This window comes from Astyanax mexicanus, chromosome 5 (genome assembly GCF_023375975.1).
Source record: "Astyanax mexicanus isolate ESR-SI-001 chromosome 5, AstMex3_surface, whole genome shotgun sequence".
NCBI classification, from domain to species: domain Eukaryota; kingdom Metazoa; phylum Chordata; class Actinopteri; order Characiformes; family Acestrorhamphidae; genus Astyanax; species Astyanax mexicanus.
In genome coordinates this window covers 9,760,643-9,784,512 of record NC_064412.1, presented here as the reverse complement: position 1 = coordinate 9,784,512, position 23,870 = coordinate 9,760,643, and the positions used below count along the sequence as shown (strand labels likewise).

The following is a 23,870-nucleotide window of genomic DNA, read 5'->3' as shown; positions in this document are numbered from 1 at the left end:
AGAAAATCATTAAATTATCAGGGGTTCCCAAACCTTTTCATACTACTGTATAAATTAGCCCTGTCAGTACATGAGGGAGCTTTCCCTTGGCCCTGTCACTCACTGGGGGTTATATATTGTATGTTCATTGTTTTGTTTGATTCTTTGTCCTGAAACCACATTTCTGTAAAGCTGTATTGCGACAATATTAATAAATACATATATAAATTTTATATCACAAGCCCTTTCACTGGGTGAATATAGTTGAGCCCCCTCAATTATTTATTTTGCCCCATGTGTTATAATGTTATAACATAATAAGATAATAATGGCCCTGATATAAAGAATAATCCAATTCATATAGACTCATATAGAGTCAAAGAGAAAGTAATACGCTCCGTGGTGCAGTTAAGGATATAGAGTATAGAGTTCTTAATTAATATCAGTTCTACATCAGGGATTCCCAAATTGCTTGTGTCAGTGGTTCAGTAGGCCATTGTGTTCTATGCAGTCAGGCTTTTTACACAGAATAAAAGTAGTCACTTAATAAAAAATGGGGCAAATACCAAGAATTACATATTCAGCCATTAATGCAGTAGATACTGAGAGTTGCAGTTTATCTGTCAGGAATGAGCTCTGCCTGCAACGTTAACATTTAATCAGCATTACTGTACACCTGCACACACACACACACACACACACACACACAAAATGACTTTCTCTGTAATCTAGTAAGGCAGCCAGAAAACACACTTTTAATAATTAATGTAGGCTTTTCAATAGATCATAATCTTCACTGTGAACATCCACAAATTACATGACACCAATCTGACCAGATTTAATAATTTATTTCAGATACATTATTTACACACAATAATTTTTCCAATGTCAAATATACACATTATCAAGCAATACTTTATTCACAGACCTGCAATTTCAGTCCTGATCCAGATAGCCTCTTAGTTTCACAGACTGATCGGTTGTCCAGAAATGAACAAAATTTGATTTTTGGTGCTTTACCGCGCAAACAAAAGAGAATAAAATAAATACGTAGATGAGACGTGACCGTGTCTTGAGTCCAGCGTCAGCAACTCATCAACATCCATTTAGTTTTGCATCTTTAGGCCAGCATACATATGTGATAATTACTTTTAATACTTAAGCTAAATTGATCTGGTTCCTTCATTACATTATATATATAGAGGTAATCATAGAGTTAATTTCTTTCTTTACATACATTACTTTTCACTGGTTACCTACTAGGTATATGGCATATGCATATACAAATCCAAATACATAGTTTAGCAGCTTTATTCACCCCCCGATTTATCCTAATGCCACTTCGTCACTTGGATGCAACCTTCAGAAACATCTAAGGTAATACTGTTGTAAACCAAGGGCTGTAATCCAAGAGCATGCTCTACAATTTAGAATAACAGGAGGAGGATCCAAAATAACAAACAAGAGTTTGTAAAACACTAAACCTGTAATTCTTCACAGCATTGTCTAGGAAAACACATAGAATAGAGAATGCCCTCCATAAATAACAACCATAAATATCGCATAATCTCTCTAAAACAGAGTAACATCTGGGCCACAACTCCTGTTCTGTTGGGAGGAGTTTATAAGTAGCTAAAGATAATGGATATACCTGAAAACTCATATCGTCATATGTTCTGAGTGTATGTTTTTACTATTGTGCAAAACAAATACTATCTCTGTATTCAGCATTTAATGATTTTTGATAGAATTTCATTTTGTAGTTTAGATATAATGATATAATAAAAATTCTTCCATTAAAAGTTAAGAAGGTTTTTTTTCTTCTGTAAAGTTAGCATTTTGAAGATTTAATCCAGAGGTTTTTAAATGACAGTGGTGATCTGCTATACACATTTAAAATGAAGATACTACAAAGATGACTTTACCTCTTTAATTTCCAGGTTTCAAAATTCAAGAATGATTACTGGATTTAAAGTACAGATTTGATGGCCCTAGAAGAACCATTTTAGTTTCATAAAGAACTATTGCAAACAAAATTATAGAGGGCAGTTTTTATGTTTTTAAAATTATTATTATTTTTCCCCAATTTAGAAGGCCAATACCCAGACCACTCTCAAGGTATCCCCCTATCACTATTAATGCGCTTAACACTAGGAGGGTGAAGACCAGCACATGCCTCCTCTGATACATGTGAAGCCAGCCACCATCCCTTTTCAAACTGACTGCAGCATCACTGTATAGCGAGTGCACTTATAGGGAAGCGCAGCGAACCAGCTTAGATATAGAAGCTAACAGAGGCCTGGGAACAGCTAACATCTCACTAGGAATGATGAGAGGAGAAAGCGCCATCTACCCACCCAGAGAGAGCATTGCCAATTGTGTTCTCTCAGACTCCAGCTGCTGAAGGCATAAAGCATGTGGAAGTGCCTTAAACCGCTGGACCACTCAGAGCCAAACAGACATAAGAGATATCAAATAAACAGGTAGGTTTAGTCAGATAGAAAAGAAAACATACTGAATTAACAGGATCAGCAGCTATGTGTGTGTGTCTGTCAGAAAGAGAGAGAGGAAGAGAGAGAGAGAGAGAGAGGGAAATTAGGGGTAGAAATAGTTACTTTTGAGATTTAATCCATATTTCAGAATATATAACGCATAATCTATCTTCTGAGCATGACAGTAGAACACTGTGTTTATGTTGCTAAATAAAACTGCTAACTTTTCAGAGGTTCTGTTAAAACAATGAATTTTGTGAGGAAGATGTAATGTAATTAATGTATTTAAAAATATATACGTATTAACCCTTTCAGACTTGAATTATCTCTAGTGATAGAAAGAAAATGTAAGAATGCTGTTTTTTGTCTGCACAGAAAATAAGACTTTAATATTCTACTTTAAAAATATATATAGCAAATAAATCCAATTAACTAAAATATTTAATAGTTTCTTTCCAAAGTGTTCTAAATCACATTAAAATTAGAAATATTAGCTGCTACTTTCCCTCAATGGCTCTAGTACTTCTGTTTTTCCAGTGGGCGGGGCCAAGCTACTGTTTTATTGGTTTATATACTTCTTAGGCTGATTCATGATCTATTTTGATAAACAACAGCTCTCAAATAGTGTTATGTGCAGCAAACCATTTAAAAATAAAGAAAATACATGACGTCTATTGTAATGGATGCAGTGTCTGAAAGGAGTAAAGTGTCCAGATAAGTTGGATACATTAATGCATTAACTCTCACCACATTAAAGTAAATACAATTTATCTTATGGCCTTAGTTTTAAGTTACGAGTGTAAAGAACCTTTTAATGGTTTAAATAAGTTAATGCAAAGGTTCTTCACACATGCATCTCCTTTACAAAGAGGTTCTTTATGAAACCAAAAGAGGTTCTTCCATGACTCTGCAAAAAGAGCCTTCAGTAGCACCTTTATTTTCTTTTTAAGAGTGTTCTGAGCATTTGCCAACGGTTTTGATGACAGAATACTTCCCTAAAGGAGGATTTGTGTGTTTGTGATTCTGGGTGTGTGTCTACAGGGTAAGATGAGTAAAGTACACACTCTGACAGCACCTGTTAAGATGAGCTGCATTAAGCCCCGGCAGATTATAACAGTTTTTCTATAACGTCTTCTCATTACTTGAGTAACCACTCAGGGGTGGGAAGAAAGACTGCACACCCGTGAGACATTTCATTTGGATAAAACTGACATGACTGCAGAGCTGAAGTGGTGCCTGGTTGATAATTTGATGAGCTGGTTGTGCAGCGAGCTTCAATACTACACAAAATGTGAAATGTGTCAGTATGTAGTAGGGGTGGGCAATATGTAGATATATCATCATTTTAATCATAAATGTGTCACAATATGCTTTGCTGAATAACAGAAGAGTTGATGACTTGGCCCAGAGACGTTAAGCTAACATTACTAACAAACTGTAGATTTAGACAGTCACCAATCTCATCTTGCTTTTATTACTTTCATTATTTTGTATTCTTTATTTATATTTTTTCTAGTAATTGTATTAGATTTTAGCTTCATAATAGTTTTGATTTTAACATTTTTATGGTTGTCTTAAAATTTTCCTCAGCGTTTAGAGCACCAGGCCACTTGCACTGATGGATTAAATGGAGAGGCTAAAATCCATATGTGCCCAGAATATATAGTATTGTATATTTAGAATGGTCTTCTTCTTATCATTGGTATTATTTTTTTAAATTTTACTTGTACTATTTTAGCTTTTAATTCTGCTTTTATTCATGCCATTTGGTCTTACAAGTCTAAACAACATCTATATTCATACATTTTATAGTTTTATTTGATTAAATAATATTTTATTTGCTCTTTAGCTCCACTTGATTGATGCTCTTCTTAAATGTGAACATAAACAATGTCTATAATCCAGCTCATAATGCCTCCAGATCTTCACTTAAAAATCCATAAAAAGCATTTGCATGCAGTTTATAATCCAATTAGTGCTAACCATTGCAGTTTGTCAGTAATCCGATTTTTGAGTTTACTTAACTTCAGTAATTAGATAAGAGGAAAACTCAAAGTTTGCATGAGTCAGGCAATAATGAGATTTCTGCTTTGGAACCAGCCAATAATCTCAATAAAATTTAATGTGGCAGCCTTTTTAAACACATCAAGCCACAAAATAACAAACATCTGCTAGAAGATAAAGATTACATCGCTAAGATAGTGTTATGTTGCTATCTCGCAGGTTCTGCACTAAACACTGCTCACATATTTCCACTTTATACATTTGTTTCCATGCACAAATTGAGAAATCTCATTACTGAGCTAAAATCCAGCTCTCTTTATTAGGTTTCTTAATTAGATTAGTCTTAACCCATAAAAGCCTGGACCTGTTTCTGACTATTGATATCAAATTCAAAATTGAAAAAGCAGAATTGTATTAGCAGCTCATTCATGCTGTTATTAGGTCAGAACTAGTTATATGGAATGTTAAGAAAGCGCTTGAATTGTTAAAATAGTTGGGACAGACCTGTAGAGGCAAAACATACATACTTTTAAAAGAAGCTACTTTTATCTCCAGCACTAGCCCAACACTGCTACATTCTATAAATATATGTGATCACACACTCACACACAGTCTCACTTAATGAGTTAAAGTAAAGGACAAAGTGCCGTAAGGAACTTGGTGTGGTGCAATGAATAACACCACCGCCTTCCAGTGAGCTATCATGTGGGAGACTGGGTTTAATTCCAGGTCTAGGTGACAGTATGCTGTGCTACACCAATAAGAGTCCTTGGGCAAGACTCCTAACATTACATTGGGCCCCCTCTATAATAGGAATAACCTTGTAAGTCACTCTGGGTAAGAGCATCAGCTAAATGCAGTAAATGTAAATATTTTAAATGGTCTGTGACACATACCTCACCACAGGCTCTTTGGGTCAGTCCCTACTCTGAATTAGGAAATCTGTGCACTAACTCTGGTCATTATTTTGAGTAACCGCAACCACTTTTACCTTAGTACAAAATATGCTATTGTTCTGCCCATCGTGGTCCAGCTTAAGGATAAACAGCATAGGAGAAATTAGTTTAATTAAGAATAGAGTTTAATTAAGATCTATCCACAGTTATTGTTTTATCAACTTTTTAATATACTGTTATGCAACTAAAATATAATTTTGTTTGAATATTTGCCAAGATAACAGTCCAGGTCCAGTGTTGGTTAGCAATGTTAGTCTAACAAATAAGCATACGTCAGATATTAAATATGTTTTAGCTGTGTGTACACAATAAATCTAGTTAATTAGGTTTTGTTGGCAACTTGTTCCTTTAAATAACAGTATATTAATATCACTTCAAGGCTGTATTTCTTAATATGATGTTATATTTTGATCATATCGCCCACTCCTAGTATGGACCTCAACAATCTGCCAGCGCTGGCTGCAGTTCTGCTTTTTGATGCTGTTATAATCTGTGCTACGATCAGTTTCACATACAATACGGCGCTCATACTAAGACACTCCAGAGTGTGCAGGGTCATATAAAGGAATAATATAAAAATTCCATGTTCACCATCATTCTTCCAAAATTATTTCTAACAGTCAGACAGACAAAAGTCAACGAAAAACAATAAATAAATATTAAGAGTTTAACTGAGCTGGATCTGTTTACAGTATATACAAAGAAAACTCAGAACAAAAACCTCTTCCAAGCGTCTTGGTAAAGTGTCCACCAGGTTTAGCATTTTTTGCGTGTTCCACATTCTTTTAACAGAATCTCGAGAACGTGGAATAGACAGAAGACACACAACAACATCCCACTCGTCGGTCAACCCCCTGCTTCCTTCAGTTTGCCCCCACTCATCCAAAGTACGGTTGTTGGCTCTGAAAATTGTAGTCTGGGCAGACCTTCTGCACCAGCTTATAGTCGATGCTGAAGAAGGAGATGAAGATGCAGATGACTTTAAAAGGCTTTGAGCAGAGCCAGGCGGCATGGGACTGGGTGTGCTCGGTGAAGCAAATTTGAGACGGGTCGTACAGGCAGGGCTTGGACTTCTTGGAGCGGTCGGTCTTCTCGTACTCCACGCGACAGTTAAAGGTTTTGATGTCCTTGGGGTCGATGGTTGACTGATGAGGCTGGTGGAAATGGATCTCTGGCTGATGAAGGGTGCTTTGCTGCTGCTGAAGAACTTCAAACTCTACCACTTTGGACGGCGGCACGATGCTGACGGAGACGTTTCCGAGGCTGGATGAGTTGTGGCGGAAGAAGACGGTAAAAGTTCCGTTGACGTGGTCTACGATCTTTCCCGTCACCAGCAGTCTGAACTTCAGGGTCTGCACGTTGAAGTAGAAGTCTCCCCAGCCGAAGATCTTCTTGGTCTTGGTGGCCGTTTTGAGCGGAGTCTTGCGCTTGGGGTGGTAACCTGTCTGATCTAGGAGATGCGTCTGGTTCTTGCCCCAGCCGTACGGACTGTGGGAGCCGTAGGTGGAGAGTTTGGGCTTTGTGGGCATGTGGTCCAGAGTGGAGTGTATCCTGGGCTTATGGATGTCTGGCTTGACTCCTCCTGGTGCCTCTATCACCCTTCCACCGGCTACACCATATGGGAGGGTCTTCAGGATGGACCCTGTTGCTCCTAGCTCTGGGTAATCGACAGATTTGCTAACCTGTTTTCCCAGGCCATGCACCTAAAGAAAGACAAACAAGAAAAAGTAGGTGAGAATGGGGGAAAAAAAAGCTAGAGATAAAGGCTAGAGATGCTTTTGTGCACTGTGAAAAGCAGTAAATAAATAAAGAATGGTTTTTAAGTGTATTTTGAGACCAATGATTTAATTTCACTTTTGCTGAATGGGTATTATTGTATTCAGATGGACAACAGAGCATGCAAGTGCTTTTCTTGTACAGTTCGTTGGCAAACTGAATGATTTCCAATCTACATCTGTTTTAACAAAACACAATCCAGGCTACTTCAAGCCTCCATGTATGCCGAACAATTACAATCCGCTGAGAATCAATAAGTGCATGTTTTTTGAGCAAAAAAGCAGAGAAAAGCACCGTGTTCATATTGTGGCTGTGCTGCCTAGGAGACCCAGATCTCAGTCCTTAGATGTGCCTCACATATACAGTGGAAACGTCTGGAGCTCTAGATTTCTTCAAACCAATCTTAGAAAGAATTCCCATAGGACGAGAACTCTAGGACCTGAGCCGAGTGAAATCTAGATTTGTGAGAGTCTGCGCAGCCTTTACCTCACCAGCCACTGCCACAACCACCCTTTCATTCCAGACGTAGAGCGTCTGACAGCTTACACTTCACGTTCTGATCTTTGATCCAGCGCTCTTTGTAGCATTTCTATTTTTACGATGCGTTTAATATTGCGCTAGTGTTGTATTTACACGAAAAAAGGGAAAGGTGTAACCAGAGTAATGGATGTCTGTTCTGAAGTCGGTTCTTTAATCCTGTGTGTGTATGTCTGAGTGTGTGTGTGTGTATTTATATGAGTGTGTATGTCTGAGAATGTGTACAGTGCTGACTAACTGAAAAAATAAAAAAACAGACGGCCTATTTTATTTTATCCTCATCTCCACAAGCATCAAACACATTCGCCAACACTAACACACATACACACACACTCACCTACTGAAAGAAAAATAAACTAAGCTGCAAAAAAAAAAAAGGAAAAGTATGAAAGGAAACAGACACACACACAAACACATTCGTGGTACGTTCACACTCACACTGACACTCCAGACTTCAAGCTTGTCCCCTCTTCAAAGTACAATTGAGGTGCTGTCACTGAAAGGTGAGGATTCAGAGTAAAAGGCTTTATTTTGAGGTCGCCGGAGTAACAGTAGCGACACTGCTGGAACTCACAGAGCCCCTCAGCGAGCCTTTTAAACCAACGTCCGTCCACGCACAGTCCACCACAGGGAGGCCAACATCATCTTATTCTAATCCGACTCGGCCATCAGGGACCAGGAACCTCCGCACACGCGCTCATCGCTCAGCGGAAGCTGACAGCGAAATTCATGTCGCCATTTGTTGCAACATTTGTCAAAGCTGCTGGTAATGTCCACCGCCATTCAATTCATTTAACTCATGGACCCTTCCTCTACCTGTCTTTCAGACTGCCCACATCAGGGGAATTGATTAGAGCGGAATAAGTGGAGGAATATCGATCCCTGGCCCCATAGATTAAAAAAAGAGATGGTGATGAATGACTATTGACTGGATAATGACTCTGAGTGGATTTTAAACAGCCAGTGGTCAGTGGACACAGATGGAAGAGAACTTGATACTTGTACTTATTCAGTTGCAACTCAGAGCTCACCTGTAGTAGTGAGAGAGAGTACAACCGCAGTGTGAGTGATTATTTTACAGCAGTCAGCAAATCTGTAGAGACTATAAGGGGAAGGCAATATGGACTGCAATATTTCAGGGTATTCTTTGGATAATGATATTTTTGGTAATATTACTTAATTAATTTCAAGAATTTACAACTGCAACAAAATACACGTTAAAGCTTCAAACATAACTTTAAAGTTTAAAACAAGTATTTTGTATAACATAATAATATTATTAATGAATAATAATAATATAAAAAATATCTCTCTCTCTCTCTCTCTCTATATATATATATATATATATATATATATACATATATATAATAACAGCAAAATTGCTGACAACAACTGACTAAGTTAAAACTTTGGAACATTTCTGAAATTTAGGAAATTCTCAACAACACCAGAAAAGACCACAGAAGACAACTAAAGTGGATGATTAATGCAGATTTAATTCCTTGGTAAAAAACAAAACAACAAAAAACAAGAACATTCTTGGGAAGCAGACATAGCATTGTCAAACTCCAGAAAAACTTTAATTAATTTAAAGATTTAATCAACTAAACATTTAAGAACAGAAAGGACAGAACAGACAAGAAAACTAAAATGGTAAAAAGCCTGTTCAATTCTGGTACAACATTGTTTGGACAGATAAAACCAAAATCGTCTTGAACCATAATGACCAGTAGAGATGAGAATGTTGAAAGAAAAAAAGGATTTATCATCTGAGGCTCTGAAGCATACCACATCACCTGTCAAACATGGTGGAGGTAGTGTTATGGCATGGCCACTTATGGCTGCCAGTGGAACTGGGGCACTAGTGTTTTTTGAAGACTGACTGTTGATACACGTAGCAGGATGAGTTTGGATGTGTGAAGAGCTCTACTTTCTGCTTAAATTCAGACAAATCCTGTTAAACTGACAAAAAAATGGCACAAAAGGAATGCGATTTTTTTTGTAAGTGTCTAAATGGGTCAGCTGTCTTCAACATAACTAAGCTGCTTTAGACAAACCTGAAGGTAGACAGACCTAGAAATAGGCAACCACTGAAGGTGGCCGCAGTAAAGGCCTGACAAAAACATCTCGAGGAAGGACACTCAGCATTTAGTGACGTCCATGGATTCCAGACTTTAGGCAGTGATTAACTGCAAATGATTTTCATCCGAGTATTAAATATAATCCTCATATTAATACTGTTGTTAGTCTGACCTGTAGGAGCATGATCATTACAGCAGTATAATATTTTTTTGCTGATATCTCTGAGAATTAAAGCTTCAAACTGCAGATACAGCATTTTGGAGAGACTTGTGTAAAACTGTCCTGCAACGTTTCACTGGAAAATAATGGAAACTGAGTAAACAACCAGTGAGAGTGAGTTCTCAAACTTCAAAATATGCAAAAGGTATCATTAATAAATTTGTTGTGATATGTAAAATGCCATTGGTGTAAAATGATGTATAATGATATTAATGTAGTATGCATGCATAATTCATTATTTTTACATTTTCACAAGTAAAAAATTACAAATATCTCATGTTTGACTTTAAAGCAGCACTAGGTAGGATTTCCTTGATTTATTATTAAAATTACAGCTTGAAACTCACTGCAGCGCTGCATGAAGGTGTAATAGGAGGAATAGCGGTGCTCTCATGTCTGAGCCGGAGCTCCTCTGAGCTCAAACCAGACTCTGTAAGTTGTCTGAGGCGGCGGCAACCAACGCTCGCAAGATCTGCGACCTGCTTTCCGGCCTTTAGTTCTAACACTTCTACAAGGACTATTGGTTCTTTCTTTACAAACTAACAAACAGACACCCTGGCAGAAGCTGGAAAGAGACCGAATATGTCTGTGAAAGCCAGAAAACGAGAAAGAGAAACTAATTAAAACATTTATTACACTCTGCAACTGTAGGGGGAGCCCACAAGCACAAAATCTCAATCTCTGTTTTTTTTTTTTTTTTTTTTTTTTACAATGGTGCACATTAGAGATTTTTGCATTAGATTAACTGCAAAGCATTTTCATTGAAAATATGAATATTTCTATTTTTTACTAAAGTAATTGTGGCCTAAAGGATCAAGAGCATTTTAGCAGAATAAAATATATGTTGATATCTGAGAAGTAATGCATCAAACTGCAGATATAGTGTTGTGTGGTATTTATGGCATAAAGAGACTTGGGCCTGAACTGTTTTGGATCTCAAAATGAGGAATCAGTTAATGGCCAATAAATTAACATTAATACTGATTCAAACTTTTCCATTATTATATCAGAATGGAAATGTCACAGGATTTTACGTTATATGTCACTGATGTCATTATATACTATGCTATGCTATAATGTAGCACTCTCAAAATACTGAGATCATTTTTAGAGTTTCAAACTTGTCGATTTCTCTTTGAAGTGCACATTGGAGATCTCAGGATCACCAATAATCAACTTCAGACTTGAGTCTCCGGACTCCAGCTTGCTGGCTGATCCTACTCTGATCTCAGCCAGACTCTTGTCTCATTAGAAGATAGTCATTGCTTGCAACTTTCTGGACTGATGTGTTCAAGGTCACCGCTGTCACGATTCCCAGGACAATCGACCAAATGACAGATGCTGAAGCTGAGCGTCTTCAAGCCCAAGGACAAGACCGAACATCGGCCTAAATATAAAAGCTGTTTCCTGCTTTTTTCTCTTTTTTAATGTGGCTTGAGTATCTTAATGTCTGCAGGAATATTTGAGCTGCACGGGGTGGATTATCACAGGAGCAACATCAGCATTTTGCAGTACACATGAATTAAACATGCGTTACATGTGTTATACACTACTTTTGCATGTTTAGCTCAATAATTATCACCCATTTCAGTCTAAGAGCCCTGTTTCAGTGATCTGTAGATAAGTCATTAACTGTGCACAGCTTGTGTACTAATTCTTTTAATTAATTTAATAAATCGTGGCTCGGTTTTGGCATAACGTACAATAAACCATAACCTTTAAGGGCCATATATGCTTTGACTTGGACAAGTCCAATGCTTCTCAGCAGAATAAACTGACCTGATCACCTGTTCACACTCATTCATTCTCTTTATTGATGATGTAAAAGTTTGTCGCTATGGGTTTGTGCACTGCTGTGTGTCCATGTGTGTGTGTGTTACAAGCGGGGTGTATAAGCGAGGGGGATTTACCTGTTGACAATTCACTGCCAAGATAACAATAAACGTCTGCTGGTTCATTTCAGTCAGTGGCATACCTGTGTTTTTTTTTGCTAAGATAGCAATACGCCAGAAATTTACCTGAACGCACATCATTTCGAGACCACCACACCCATCAGGGCTAGATATATTCTCAAGTGCCTATGCTATTTAAATAATGCAGAGGGAAGGGTTGAAAAAAGACTGTTGGTGGGGTGTAAGATAGTAATAAGCATTGTGATGTGCCTTGTGCAGAGTGTAAGATAGGGCCCTTTATTTTATTTTTATTTCTCCAAGTAACCTTTAATTTCCCTTTTAGTAGCACTGCAATCTGACACTTAATACGGAGCGCAACATTTTCATTTGATGATAAGAGTATACAGTGGCATGAAAAAGAAAAAACAAGCTTTTATACCAGGCAAATATAACCTGAGTAAATATAAAAAGCATTTTTACAATGATGATTTAATTTATCAAGGGAAAAAAGCTATCCAAATCAATCTAGCCTTTTGTGAAAAGTGTTTGCCCCCTCTATAAACTAATAAATTAACTTTTTATGGAAAGCTGAATATTATTCACAAATGGAGAAAGCATGGACCCCTGGTAAACCTTCCCAGGAGTGGCCGATTGACCATAATTATTCAAAAGGCCATTAATAACTCATCCAGGAGGTCACAAAAGAACCCAGAACAACATTTAAAAAACTGCAGGTCTCACTTGTCTTAGTTAGGGTTAGTGTTAATGGTTTACTAATAGGAAAGACACTGGGTGAAAACGGTCTTCATGGGAGAGTTACAAGGCAAAAAACACTACTGAACAAAAAGGACACAACGGCTCATCATGGCCACATTTAACAACAAACATCTTGATGATCCCCAGGACTTTGGGAAATTATTCTTTGGACTTACAGGACAAAGGTGGAACATTTTGGAAGATGTGTCCTGTTAAATCTGGCGTAAAAACTAACACATTATTTCAGAAATAGAACATCATACTGAACGTAAAACATGGTGGTGTTAGTGTGATGGTCTGGGGCTGCTTTGCTGCTTCAGGGCCTGAACAAATTGCTGTAATCTGCTGAAATCAAAAAATGTATAAAACAAAACTGCAAAGTGTGTAAAATGACGCTTATTTTATTTTTACTGTCAACAAAAGCTGTGTGTATTAATGCAGCAGCTTGCTGTAAGGAAGCGGTCCGCAGCATCACGCTGCTCTGGGGCTGCCACATTTGTTGCAAAAGGATGATTCACACAGTGTGAGCAGCGGCATGATAGCGTAAACGCACAGGCACCTCCGCGCCTGCCTTGCACCGACGCTCTGCCAAGTCAGCAGAGTCGAAGAGAGACATCTTCTGATGTGCCATCTGTTATGCCAACCCCTGCCCAGCTCAGCTTCACACAGTCATGAAGACAAGCTCCTGCCACGTCCTCCGACTTCTCCTCTGACCCTTGACCCTGTACTGATGGATGAAGAAGTCCAAAGTGTCATCCTGCACGCAGTGTTGGATGCTGTCTCCAGCCTGCAGTAACATAAGAGCATCGATCCCATCCAAATAGCAACAAACATTGTACTTGGTGTGGATCAATTATGATTGCACAACACTGTGCATTGATTTGGCTGCTGTCACTGAAAAGGCAAACTCGTGACGCACAAGATTAAAAATGGAGTTTCAAACACACACTTCGGTATTGGATGCTCAGCAGAGAGCAGGGGGTTGGCAGACTGCAGAGACACTTAAATAAAACTTAGATTACTCTCATTTTTGCTGCCGACTGCCTGGAAGAGTCTGGTGATGAATTCTGTTTTGATGTTTGTTTGTAGTTGGTTTGTCTCTTTATTATTACATTTTTTAGCATTTATTATACTTATATAGCTCTTCTTTTAGAATCCAATGACACTTACAATCGACACATTCTTTACATTCTTTACACTCAGCCCTCACAAGCACACAAACGGCAGCCAATCACGGACAGCATACTCTCAACCGGAAACAACTGCACAGACCCTGGACGGAGCGCCAATTCAGGCCATGCAGGCATTCACACTTTCACACACAGGAAACTGTGTAAAGCGGCGATTCTTAAATGTTGGCTCAGGACCCAAAAGGACCCAAAAAGGTACTGGGCGGGTCATGGACAGCTTGTAAAAAATAAAAAAAACATAAAAAAAGTAATAAAAAAATTACAATAATTAATGCTCATCTGATTTTAGAGACAGAGAGAGTTTCTTACTAAAGTAATCTGAATGCAGAGATATGTAGAGAAGTGAAATATCTCATTTTGTGGCCTTATTTATGTATACATGTTCTGTAGTTGTCTAATGTTCTGCCACATGTTTCTTAAGAAAAATACTCTTAAATTCACTTTGCCTATCTACAGGGGTTGGACAATGAAACTGAAACACCTGTCATTTTAGTGTGGAGCAGCCTGGGGGCTAATGTTAGCATACCACCAAGAAGGATGAACCACATCCAACAGGATTAACTGTGGACACTGTAAGAGGAAGCTGTCTGAAAGGCATGTTCGGGTGCTAACCCGGATTGTGTCCAAAAAACATAATACCATGGCTGATCAAATCAGGGCAGAATTCAATGTGCACCTCAACCTCAGCTCTCCTGTTTCCACCAGAACTGTCCGTCACCACAATAAATTATTGTGGTCTAAAACCAGGTGTTTTAGTTTCATTGTCCAACCCCTGTATGTATATGTATATAAAGGCTATTTAAAAAAAAACAAAAAAAAAACACAATCCGGGTTAGCACCAGAACATCCCTTTCAGACAGCTTCCTCTTGCGTCCACAGTTAATCCTGTTGGATGTGGTTCATCCTTCTTGGTGGTATACTGACATTAGCCACCAGGCTGCTCCACACTAAAATGACAGGTGTTTCAGTTTCATTGTCCAACCCCTGTATGTATATGTATAAAGGCTATTTTAAAAATAAATTTGTTTTAGGTTGATTAAAATTTGATGACCATGATAAAATGTGGGTTTCAGGCTGAGACCAGTTGTCAGGAATACCCAGGCAGGGTGACGAGGAAAGCGGACACAAGTGCAGGTAGGGTGAAATCAATAAATAATAATTTAATAAATAAATAACAAGTAACAAAGAAACAAGAAACAAGTAAACACTTAAATACGGAACAGGGAGATATATACAAGGAACAAGGGAGTGAACCAAATAAATGAAACTAGATAAACAAATAACCAATAACCAAAACAAACCAGTAAGACTAGAGAACATAAATTAAGCAAAACAAGAAGTACTAATGATAAACAAACAGGGAGTAAATAAACAAAGAAACAAACGAGGTAAGAACACAAAGAAACTAGAAACTACCAAGAATAACCAAGAAGATAAACAAAACTAAACAGGGCAGGCATATATATTTACAAGGGAAAACAAACAAGAAGCTATTACTAGACAGGGAAAAACTAGGCTAGACAATAATAAATAAACTAAGCAGAAAGGAACTAAACACTAAGCAGGGAACTGGGGAAACGAGGAAGAAACAAGAAACTAGAAAACTAAACAAGAAATAAACACGGAGCAAGAACTAGGGCTATGAAACGCAGAGAAACACAGAGAGACAAAACAACAGGGGAAGGTGCAAAGACCGACGGAGACAAAGTGGCAGAGGAGGGCTATTTAAAGAAACAGGAAACGCACTATAATTGGAAACACCTGGGGAAGGGGCGGAGCCACAAATGAGACAAGTGGTGGAAAGGTACTGAGACGGGAGACACAGGGGAGCATAGGTCACGTGGGGAAGACACACAGAGACACGAGACGAGACCAGGATGTGACACCAGTTGAGATCCCCTGGTGTAAATGACACAAAATAAGTCAGATCTCCATGTTTTTTTTTTGGACTGTGGGAAGAAACTGTAGTGCATGGAGGAAAACCCATGCAGACAACATGAAAACTTGAATACATCCAGAATGGGACTCGAAGACCCAAGTGCTGAGAGGCGAATATTCTAACCACCAAACCACTATACCACCCAAGGCCCTGAAGTCTCCTTTCAGATTCAGTTTATTCATTTCATTTATTCATCAAGGACACACTGAAGGGTCAGGCTACTGTAAATTAGTGGTAACAGTGATAGAATTGTTTTTCTCTCCACTTCCACCAGCCTACTCTCTCCCTCTCCCTCTCTACAGCCCAGAAAAAGGAGAACAGGCATAGTAATAATGAGGGTAACTGTGCTCCAGTCCTTCATATCATGCCTACTCAGCACACTTCAACCTCCCTGGGACACATACACACACTTCCACACATACGCACCAACCCCAGCACATCTGCTCCTCCTTCCTGCAATCGTTTCTGACCGAGAGCTGTCACGCCATAACCAAGTGTTTGAGGTCACTCCTGCCAGCCCAGTTCGAGGTACCCTGCGCTCTGAACTGGCGGGAAGAAGGAATGGGAGGTCTTTTCCGTGAAGGAGGACGACCACCACCCCCACTCCACTCTGCAACGCTGCTGGCTAACAGTCCCCATGCTAACTAAGCATTTGGAAGCTATGGAGCTCCGAGTGTTGACTCAGTATTACCGCAAACAATAAAAGTTCTCAAAAAGGCTCCTTTTTGCAAACGTGGGCTTTCCTTGGGTCACCTGATAAACTGCAAGAACCAAGTTCGTCGCTACAGCTCCAGGGAGGCTGGTAGTCTGATAAGTTAAAATAGACAAAATTAATACGTAAAATCTGTGACACTTCTTTCTAAGATTAATTATTTGATGATGATTTGTTTGTAATGCAGCTGTTCAGTAATCTAGAACTGGATGGTATCCATTATATGCTTAGAATGCTTATTGTGAAATACCACAATAATGATAAATATCAGATTGCCCAGTTCTAAGTGCATTAATGTGTCTTTGACAAAATTTGTTGAAAACTTTGTTTAAAAAATCTGCATTTGATATGCTCTAATAATGATTTTGATCAGGGGGTCTTAATCTGGGTGTTGCAACACAGACCTGAATTAGATCAATTGTAGATCCACTTTCCTTCTAAACAGGATATATCCCAAAAAACAATGTTAGAATCTTTGTTAAAACAGTGTGGATTTTAACCATTGAGTACCCTCACCAAAAAAAAAATATGATTTGGATTTTTAAAACAAGTGATACAAACACTTTGTCTTTTTTAAATATACCATATTTTTTTAAACATTCACCTGTACAAAATTAAATAAAATCAGAACACAAACCACAAATACAAAAAATGAAGAGAAAGAAATCTATCTGTCTATCTGTCTATCTGCTGCCACGCCAAAGTTATCATATTTTCAGAGTAGGATGTCTTCCCTGCAGGCTGTTTCCTCCTCCATTAAGTCTTATTTAAAAAGCTTTTGTCCCCATTTTGAAAATGAAAATGTGTCTTGCATGTTTATGACAAACTAAATAAAAGCTATGTTAAAAAATGGCTATATAAATCGACCACAGAGCATCTTAATTAATTAATTTTATATCATTAGGAGAATATCTGAGAACTTCTCAGGATTTTGGAGAATTGCATTTAAGAACAATTTTATGATCTTCATGAAGATTGTTTGTAGGATTTATATTTTGTTAAGCTTGTTTCATTTGATTAGATACAAGGTATTGGTATTGATCATAAATCATAAAAGAGTAATTACAAAAATAAACACAGCTATAGTTTTGTTTTGTATTGTTTTTTTTTTTAAGTTACAAGCATGTTTTTTTTTTGTCCAATTTGTCCTCTTCAGATGCTTCTATACAGATTTGAAATTACTGCGGTGAATCCTGGATTGAGAATCCCTAGTTGAGCCTCACTGTTAGTTGCTTTCAAGTACATGCATTTACAACTGTGAAGAAAGCAATATTAAGTATTAAATGGAAATCTACTGTCTTTTACAGGAGCAATATAGGAAAGCATGCTGATTTACGATAAGGTCTTTCATTCCTATATATCATCTCTATCTCTCTCTCTCTCTTTCTCTCTCTCTCTCTTTCTATTCAAAGGGAAATAATAACCTACTGAGTCGAGCAGAAGATGGAGTGATCCTCGAAGCCGAGCTGTGTATACATATGTAGGTCTCAAAGAATTTAATATAAAGACAATTTGATTACGGCGCCTTTGAGAAGGTTCATAGGAGGAAAATGGCATTACGGGCGATGAGAGAGGAGAAGGGGAGAGAGCACGCCGGCTTCCGAGCACGAGGGCCATTAATAATCGCTAACTTCATCTGGAGCATCTACGAGCGGGGAAAAAAAAGCACCTTAAGACAGTTTTATGAGGCAGAGAGAAAGGCTAAACGTGCCGAGTCAGATAGAGAACGAGGAACCGGAGAACAGAGTTATCCAGGATCTCACAGGAGGGCATGGAGGGACTTGGGGGATTGGCTGGTTTGTCTAAACACAGTCACGCAGTCACAATTAAGACACCTCTACATCACTGGAAAGCTCGGGATCGATGGCCACCGTGTTAGACTGATCCAGTAATTTCATCTCACTCACTCTCATGACTTCTCTCTCTCTCTCTCTCTATCACTCTGTCTCTCTTACAGTACCACTCTCACTTACTCCATTTGTGAGAGTCCGGTGTTGTGCCTACGCAGACTCGTCACTCCTCCCCAAGGAATGATGATAGAATGAGTGCCTCTCCCTCGTTCTCTCTCTCTCTCGCTCTCTCTCTCTCTCTGACCGCCTGTTCCTTCCTCTAATTGGAGTTTTATTTCCCACAATCAATTCATTTCAGCTCAGTCTCAGACACATTGATCCCCTGTCACTGACACCACCCATAGGGCCTACGCGCACACACACACACACACACGCACACTTACAACACCCACCACTGAGACTTTACCCCACAATATGGATACAATTACAGAATCACTGAACACTAAAATGTGTGTTTCTTCACTGAAGTGCAATCCAAACTGTTAACATCTACAGAACGTGCACTTGTATCGAACACGTGGAGAGTCAGAAACTTAACCAATTATTTGAGAACCTGGCAAAGCTTTGATTTCTTAACATTTACAGTACAAGTCAAAAGTTCTACACACCTTTAATTCACTGTTTTTTTTTTATTTTAGATTCTTATAGTTTTACCTCTTGCTTAGATGACAGTTTTTCACATCTTGGCTGGATTTTCTCATTCAGATTTATGAGGTAGAGTCACCTGGAATTCAGGCTTTCAGTTAACAGCTGTGCTGAACTCGTCAAGAGTTAATGACTTGAATTTCTTGCCTCTTAATGTGTTTGAGAGCATCAGTTGTAAAGTTGTGAAGAGGTAGAGTTGGTATACAGTTGTGGTCAAAAGTTTACATACACTTGTAAAAAAACATAATGTTATGGCTGTCTTGAGTTTTCAATAAGTTCTACAACTCTTATTTTTCTGTGATAGAGTGATCGGAACACATACATGTTTGTCACAAAAAACAGTCATAAAATTTGGTTCTTTCATAAATTTATTATGGGTCTGCTGAAAATGTCACCAAATCTGCTGGGTCAAAAATATACATACAGCAACAAAATTTGTCAATTTTGGTGATGTAGCGAGTTGTGTCAATCAAATTAGCTTCATGTCATGGCCTCTTCACTTCTTGTAAGTGATTCTGATTGACTACAGCTGTTGACTTCTCATGAGCCCATTTAAATAGGGCTCATTTGACCCAGTGATTAGACTCAGCTACAAAAGCTACAATGGGAAAGTCAAAGGAACTCAGTGTGGATCTGAAAAAGCGAATTATTGACTTGAACAAGTCAGGGAAGTCACTTGGAGCCATTTCAAAGCAGCTACAGGTCCCAAGAGCGACTGTGCAGACAATTATACGCAAGTATAAAGTGCATGGAACAGTTGTGTCACTGCCACGATCAGGAAGAAAACGCAAGCTATCACATGCTGCCGAGAGGAGATTGGTCAGGATGGTCAAGAGTCAACCAAGAATCACCAAGAAGCAGGTCTGCAAGGATTTGGAAGCTGATGGAACACAGGTGTCAGTCTCCACAGTCAAGCGTGTTTTACATCGCCATGGACTGAGAGGCTGCCGTGCAAGAAAGAAGCCCTTGCTCCAGAAAAGGCACCTTAAGACTCGGCTGAAGTTTGCTGCTGATCACATGGACAAAGATAAAACCTTCTGGAGGAAAGTTCTCTGGTCAGACGAAACAAAAATTGAGCTGTTTGGCCACAACACCCAGCAATATGTTTGGAGGAGAAAAGGTGAGGCCTTTAATCCCAGGAACACCATGCCTACTGTCAAGCATGGTGGTGGTAGTATTATGCTCTGGGGATGTTTTGCTGCCAGTGGAACTGGTTCTTTGCAGAAAGTAAATGGGATAATGAAGAAGGAGGATTACCTCCAAATTCTGCAGGAAAACTTAAAACCATCAGCCCGAAGGTTGGGTCTTGGGCGCAGTTGGGTGTTCCAACAAGACAATGACCCAAAACACACATCAAAAGTGGTAAAGGAATGGCTAAACCAGGCTAGAATTAAGGTTTTAGAATGGCCTTCCCAAAGTCCTGACTTAAACCCCATTGAGAACATGTGGACAGTGCTAAAGAAACGTGTTCATGCAAGAAAACCATCACATTTAGCTGAACTGCACCAATTCTGTCAAGAAGAGTGGTCAAACATTCGACCTGAAGCTTGCCAGGAGCTTGTGGATGGCTACCAAAAGCGCCTAGTTGCCGTGAAAATGGCCAAGGGACATGTAACCAAATACTAATGTTGCTGTATGTATATTTTTGACCCAGCAGATTTGGTGACATTTTCAGCAGACCCATAATAAATTTATGAAAGAACCAAATTTTATGACTGTTTTTTTGTGACAAACATGTATGTGTTCCGATCACTCTATCACAGAAAAATAAGAGTTGTAGAACTTATTGAAAACTCAAGACAGAAATAACATTATTTTTTTTTACAAGTGTATGTAAACTTTTGACCACAACTGTACAGTGAATAACTCTATTTGAGTAATGTTCAAATCCATATTATGGCAAGAACTACTCAACTAAGTAAAGAAAAAAATACTTTTATTAAGCAATGAAAGTCATTCAATCTGAAAATTTTCAATAACTTTAAAAGTATCCTTACAGGCAGTTGCAAAGTCAATCAAAAATGTTATGATGAAACTGGCTCTCATCAGGACTGCCCCAAGAAAGAAAGACCAAGAGTTCCCTCTGTTGCACAGGATAAGTTCATCAGAGTTTCCAGCCTCAAAAACCGCAAGTTAACAGCACCCCAGATAAAAGCACCTAAATACTTTACAGAGTATTTTGATTTGTTTAACACTTTCAAGTTACTACACGATTCCTTATGTGTTCATTTATAGTCTGGATTACTTTAGTATTTATTTACAATGTAGAAAAATAAATGTTGAAGGAGAAGGCGTGCCCAACTTTTGTTCATGTTTTCACATTTTAAAGGAGACAAATTATACCTCTTTTTACACAGATTAGAATTGGTATTTGGTCTACACAAAACATATTCAGGAAGTTCTTTGCACAAAATCACTCTCATATAAAGAGATCTCACCAGCTCTATTCTTACCAGTTTCAGTCCCTTTCAGAATGAGCCATTTAAGGGCTCTGTCACTTTTATGCAAATAAGCTGTTGCTGTAGTGTTTACCACGTTTGTGTGAAAACATGTGAGGATATGTTAATTTTAGAGTAGGCTATGCGTAGCTGTAATATTAAACATATATTATGATTTTACAATATCATCAATCAGTCTTTTTATCATTATTTTTTAATATTTAATGTTTTAAAAATGTTTTTTAATTCCTGTCCATATTTTGGGAGTGTTTTCTCCACTCCGACACACACAATGCACCCCAGGGCACTGTGCAGTTCATAAGAAGTCTCATTGGTCATTGGTTTGCTCCTACTGTGGGAGAACTGCTACAACATCTGCTTTATACTAACAGTATACCTGCCTGGATACCTAATTTAAAAGCTGCACAATAAAAAAAATAAAATAAAATAAATGTATAAAGTAAGTAATGACAATTTTGAAAAATACATAAAAAGTGCGTAATTTTTGCTTGTGAAAAGTAGACAGTACAGTACTTTTACACTGTAAGTTTTGGGATTTAGGGCCCTCTCTGGTGAGAATGGGTAATTGTATCAATGCGGTCTCCTTTCAGAGAGACCTTATCCGATTCCAGGTCAGAGAGAGAGTGCATTCAGTCAGAAACTTCTGTTCAACTACAAACTTTGTTTTTACTATGGGTGAACGAGCTACTGAGCTCTGAGTTTCCCCTTCTGAAGTCTCCATTGCTCCACCAGCTGCTCGCATTCAGTAAAACGGAGCCGGATCCTCTTGTAGAGGCTGTACTGTATTTGTGACGTAAGTACGTAAAGACGTGTGACATGGCCAGAAGAACTTGTTAAAAAAAGCGACCCAACAGCCCAGTTTTTAGAATGAATATATAATATATTCTGCTAAGCAGAGATGGTCATTCCAGCACACTGGTACCATTAAACACAATATTTTATCCATATTCTTCTCCACTCAGAAATGCTTCTGCTTTCAGTTATAGTTTCAGTAACAAAATAATACGGACTGCCACTTTAAGCGAAAGAAATATTTAATGAAAGTTCACATACTTCAAAAATCTAAATAAGCAGCGTAATAAAGTACTTATACATCATTAATTTCCACCCCTGCTTCTGGAAGTTAAAAATGCGTGAGAAATGGCAAGTGTGGTGTGAGAGTGTGAGATTAGAGGTAATTGTGTGAGTCTCACAGCTGATGTGAGAGAATTGAAAGCCTTGTTTTCATCGCTTTGCTAGTTAGTAACCGGCAATCGTCAATGTGCAAATTCCTAAACCTAGCTTTGTTTCCAATTATTAACTACACTTGTGAACAAACCTTAATGTCAAACAAAATGACAAATTTCACACCCAGACTGATTTAATTTGGTTTGTTCATATTCAGGATGTTTAGTGCTATAGCTTTTGGCTATGCAACACATTTCTGTCCATTTTTTTGTACAACCTGAACTGGCTTTGTAAACACATAGTCTACAGAATACAATGCACTTTACACCCTGTAGCAGATGTTCTGAGCACCTTTCAACACCAACAAGCATTTTTCACCAACTACTGTCTCCAGAGCTGACCCAAATAAATACTGGTTGTCAGGATTTCCTTTTCAAAGTGAACTGAAACCAGAGAGAGACAGAGAGAGAGAGAGAGAGAGAGAGAGAAAAATTAATTTGTATTAATTTGAGATTGGGACCAAAACGCAGCAAGTGAAGCGTACCTCCTGAATCATTCAGGATTATATCAACAGCTGGGAAAAGAATGAGAAAAGGAATGTCGTATGAACCCAGTCATTGTTTTCAATCAGAGGAGTTCTACAACATCTGTATCCCATTCGGTTTTATTAAGTCACACAGACTCTACCAGACTTCCTTTCTATTTCTTTTTTTTGACAATTATTACAAAAAGAAACTTTTTTTCCCTTTCCTATGAAACTGAGTGTCTGGAACTGACATTTAATTATGAGAAGCGAAATACGGCCCAGAGGGAAAGAGATAAACCACTGGAGGAAGGAGAGAGAGAGAGGGATAGAGAGAGAGAGAGAGTGGGAGAGAGAGAGAGAGATGATTTTGAGGCTGGATTATCATGAAAATGGAAGCGACAGAGTCAGGAAGTATCAGAGAAGAGAGAAATGGAACTGAGACTGATAACACTGCGAAAGAGAGAGGGGATGGAGAGAAACAGAGAGAGAGAAACAGAGTCAGAGAGAGAGAAAGTCGCAAAGGGAAGATGCAAAGGAACGACTGGGATTTACTGTAAAAAATGGGGAGGACTTTCCTTACAGAATTAAAAAAAAAAGAAAAAGCAATAACGTGAAAGACTGACTCAAGTGCCGCAGCAGATGAAGTGCAGCTCCTTAATTGTTGCAGTCATGCAATCCTCATCCTTTTT

General features: G+C 38.4%; 1 protein-coding gene across 1 annotated transcript in view; it reads right to left on the bottom strand.

Moving 5' to 3' along the window:
- Positions 1–816: 816 nt before the first annotated feature.
- LOC103047719 (neurexophilin-2) overlaps positions 817–23,870 on the bottom strand; it is a 92,083-nt gene continuing 69,029 nt past the window's right edge. The window contains exon 2 of the mRNA XM_007253394.3: positions 817–7,134. Coding sequence (XP_007253456.2) covers positions 6,310–7,134 — 825 coding nt within the window. The 3' untranslated portion in view covers positions 817–6,309. The remainder of the gene's footprint in view (positions 7,135–23,870) is intronic.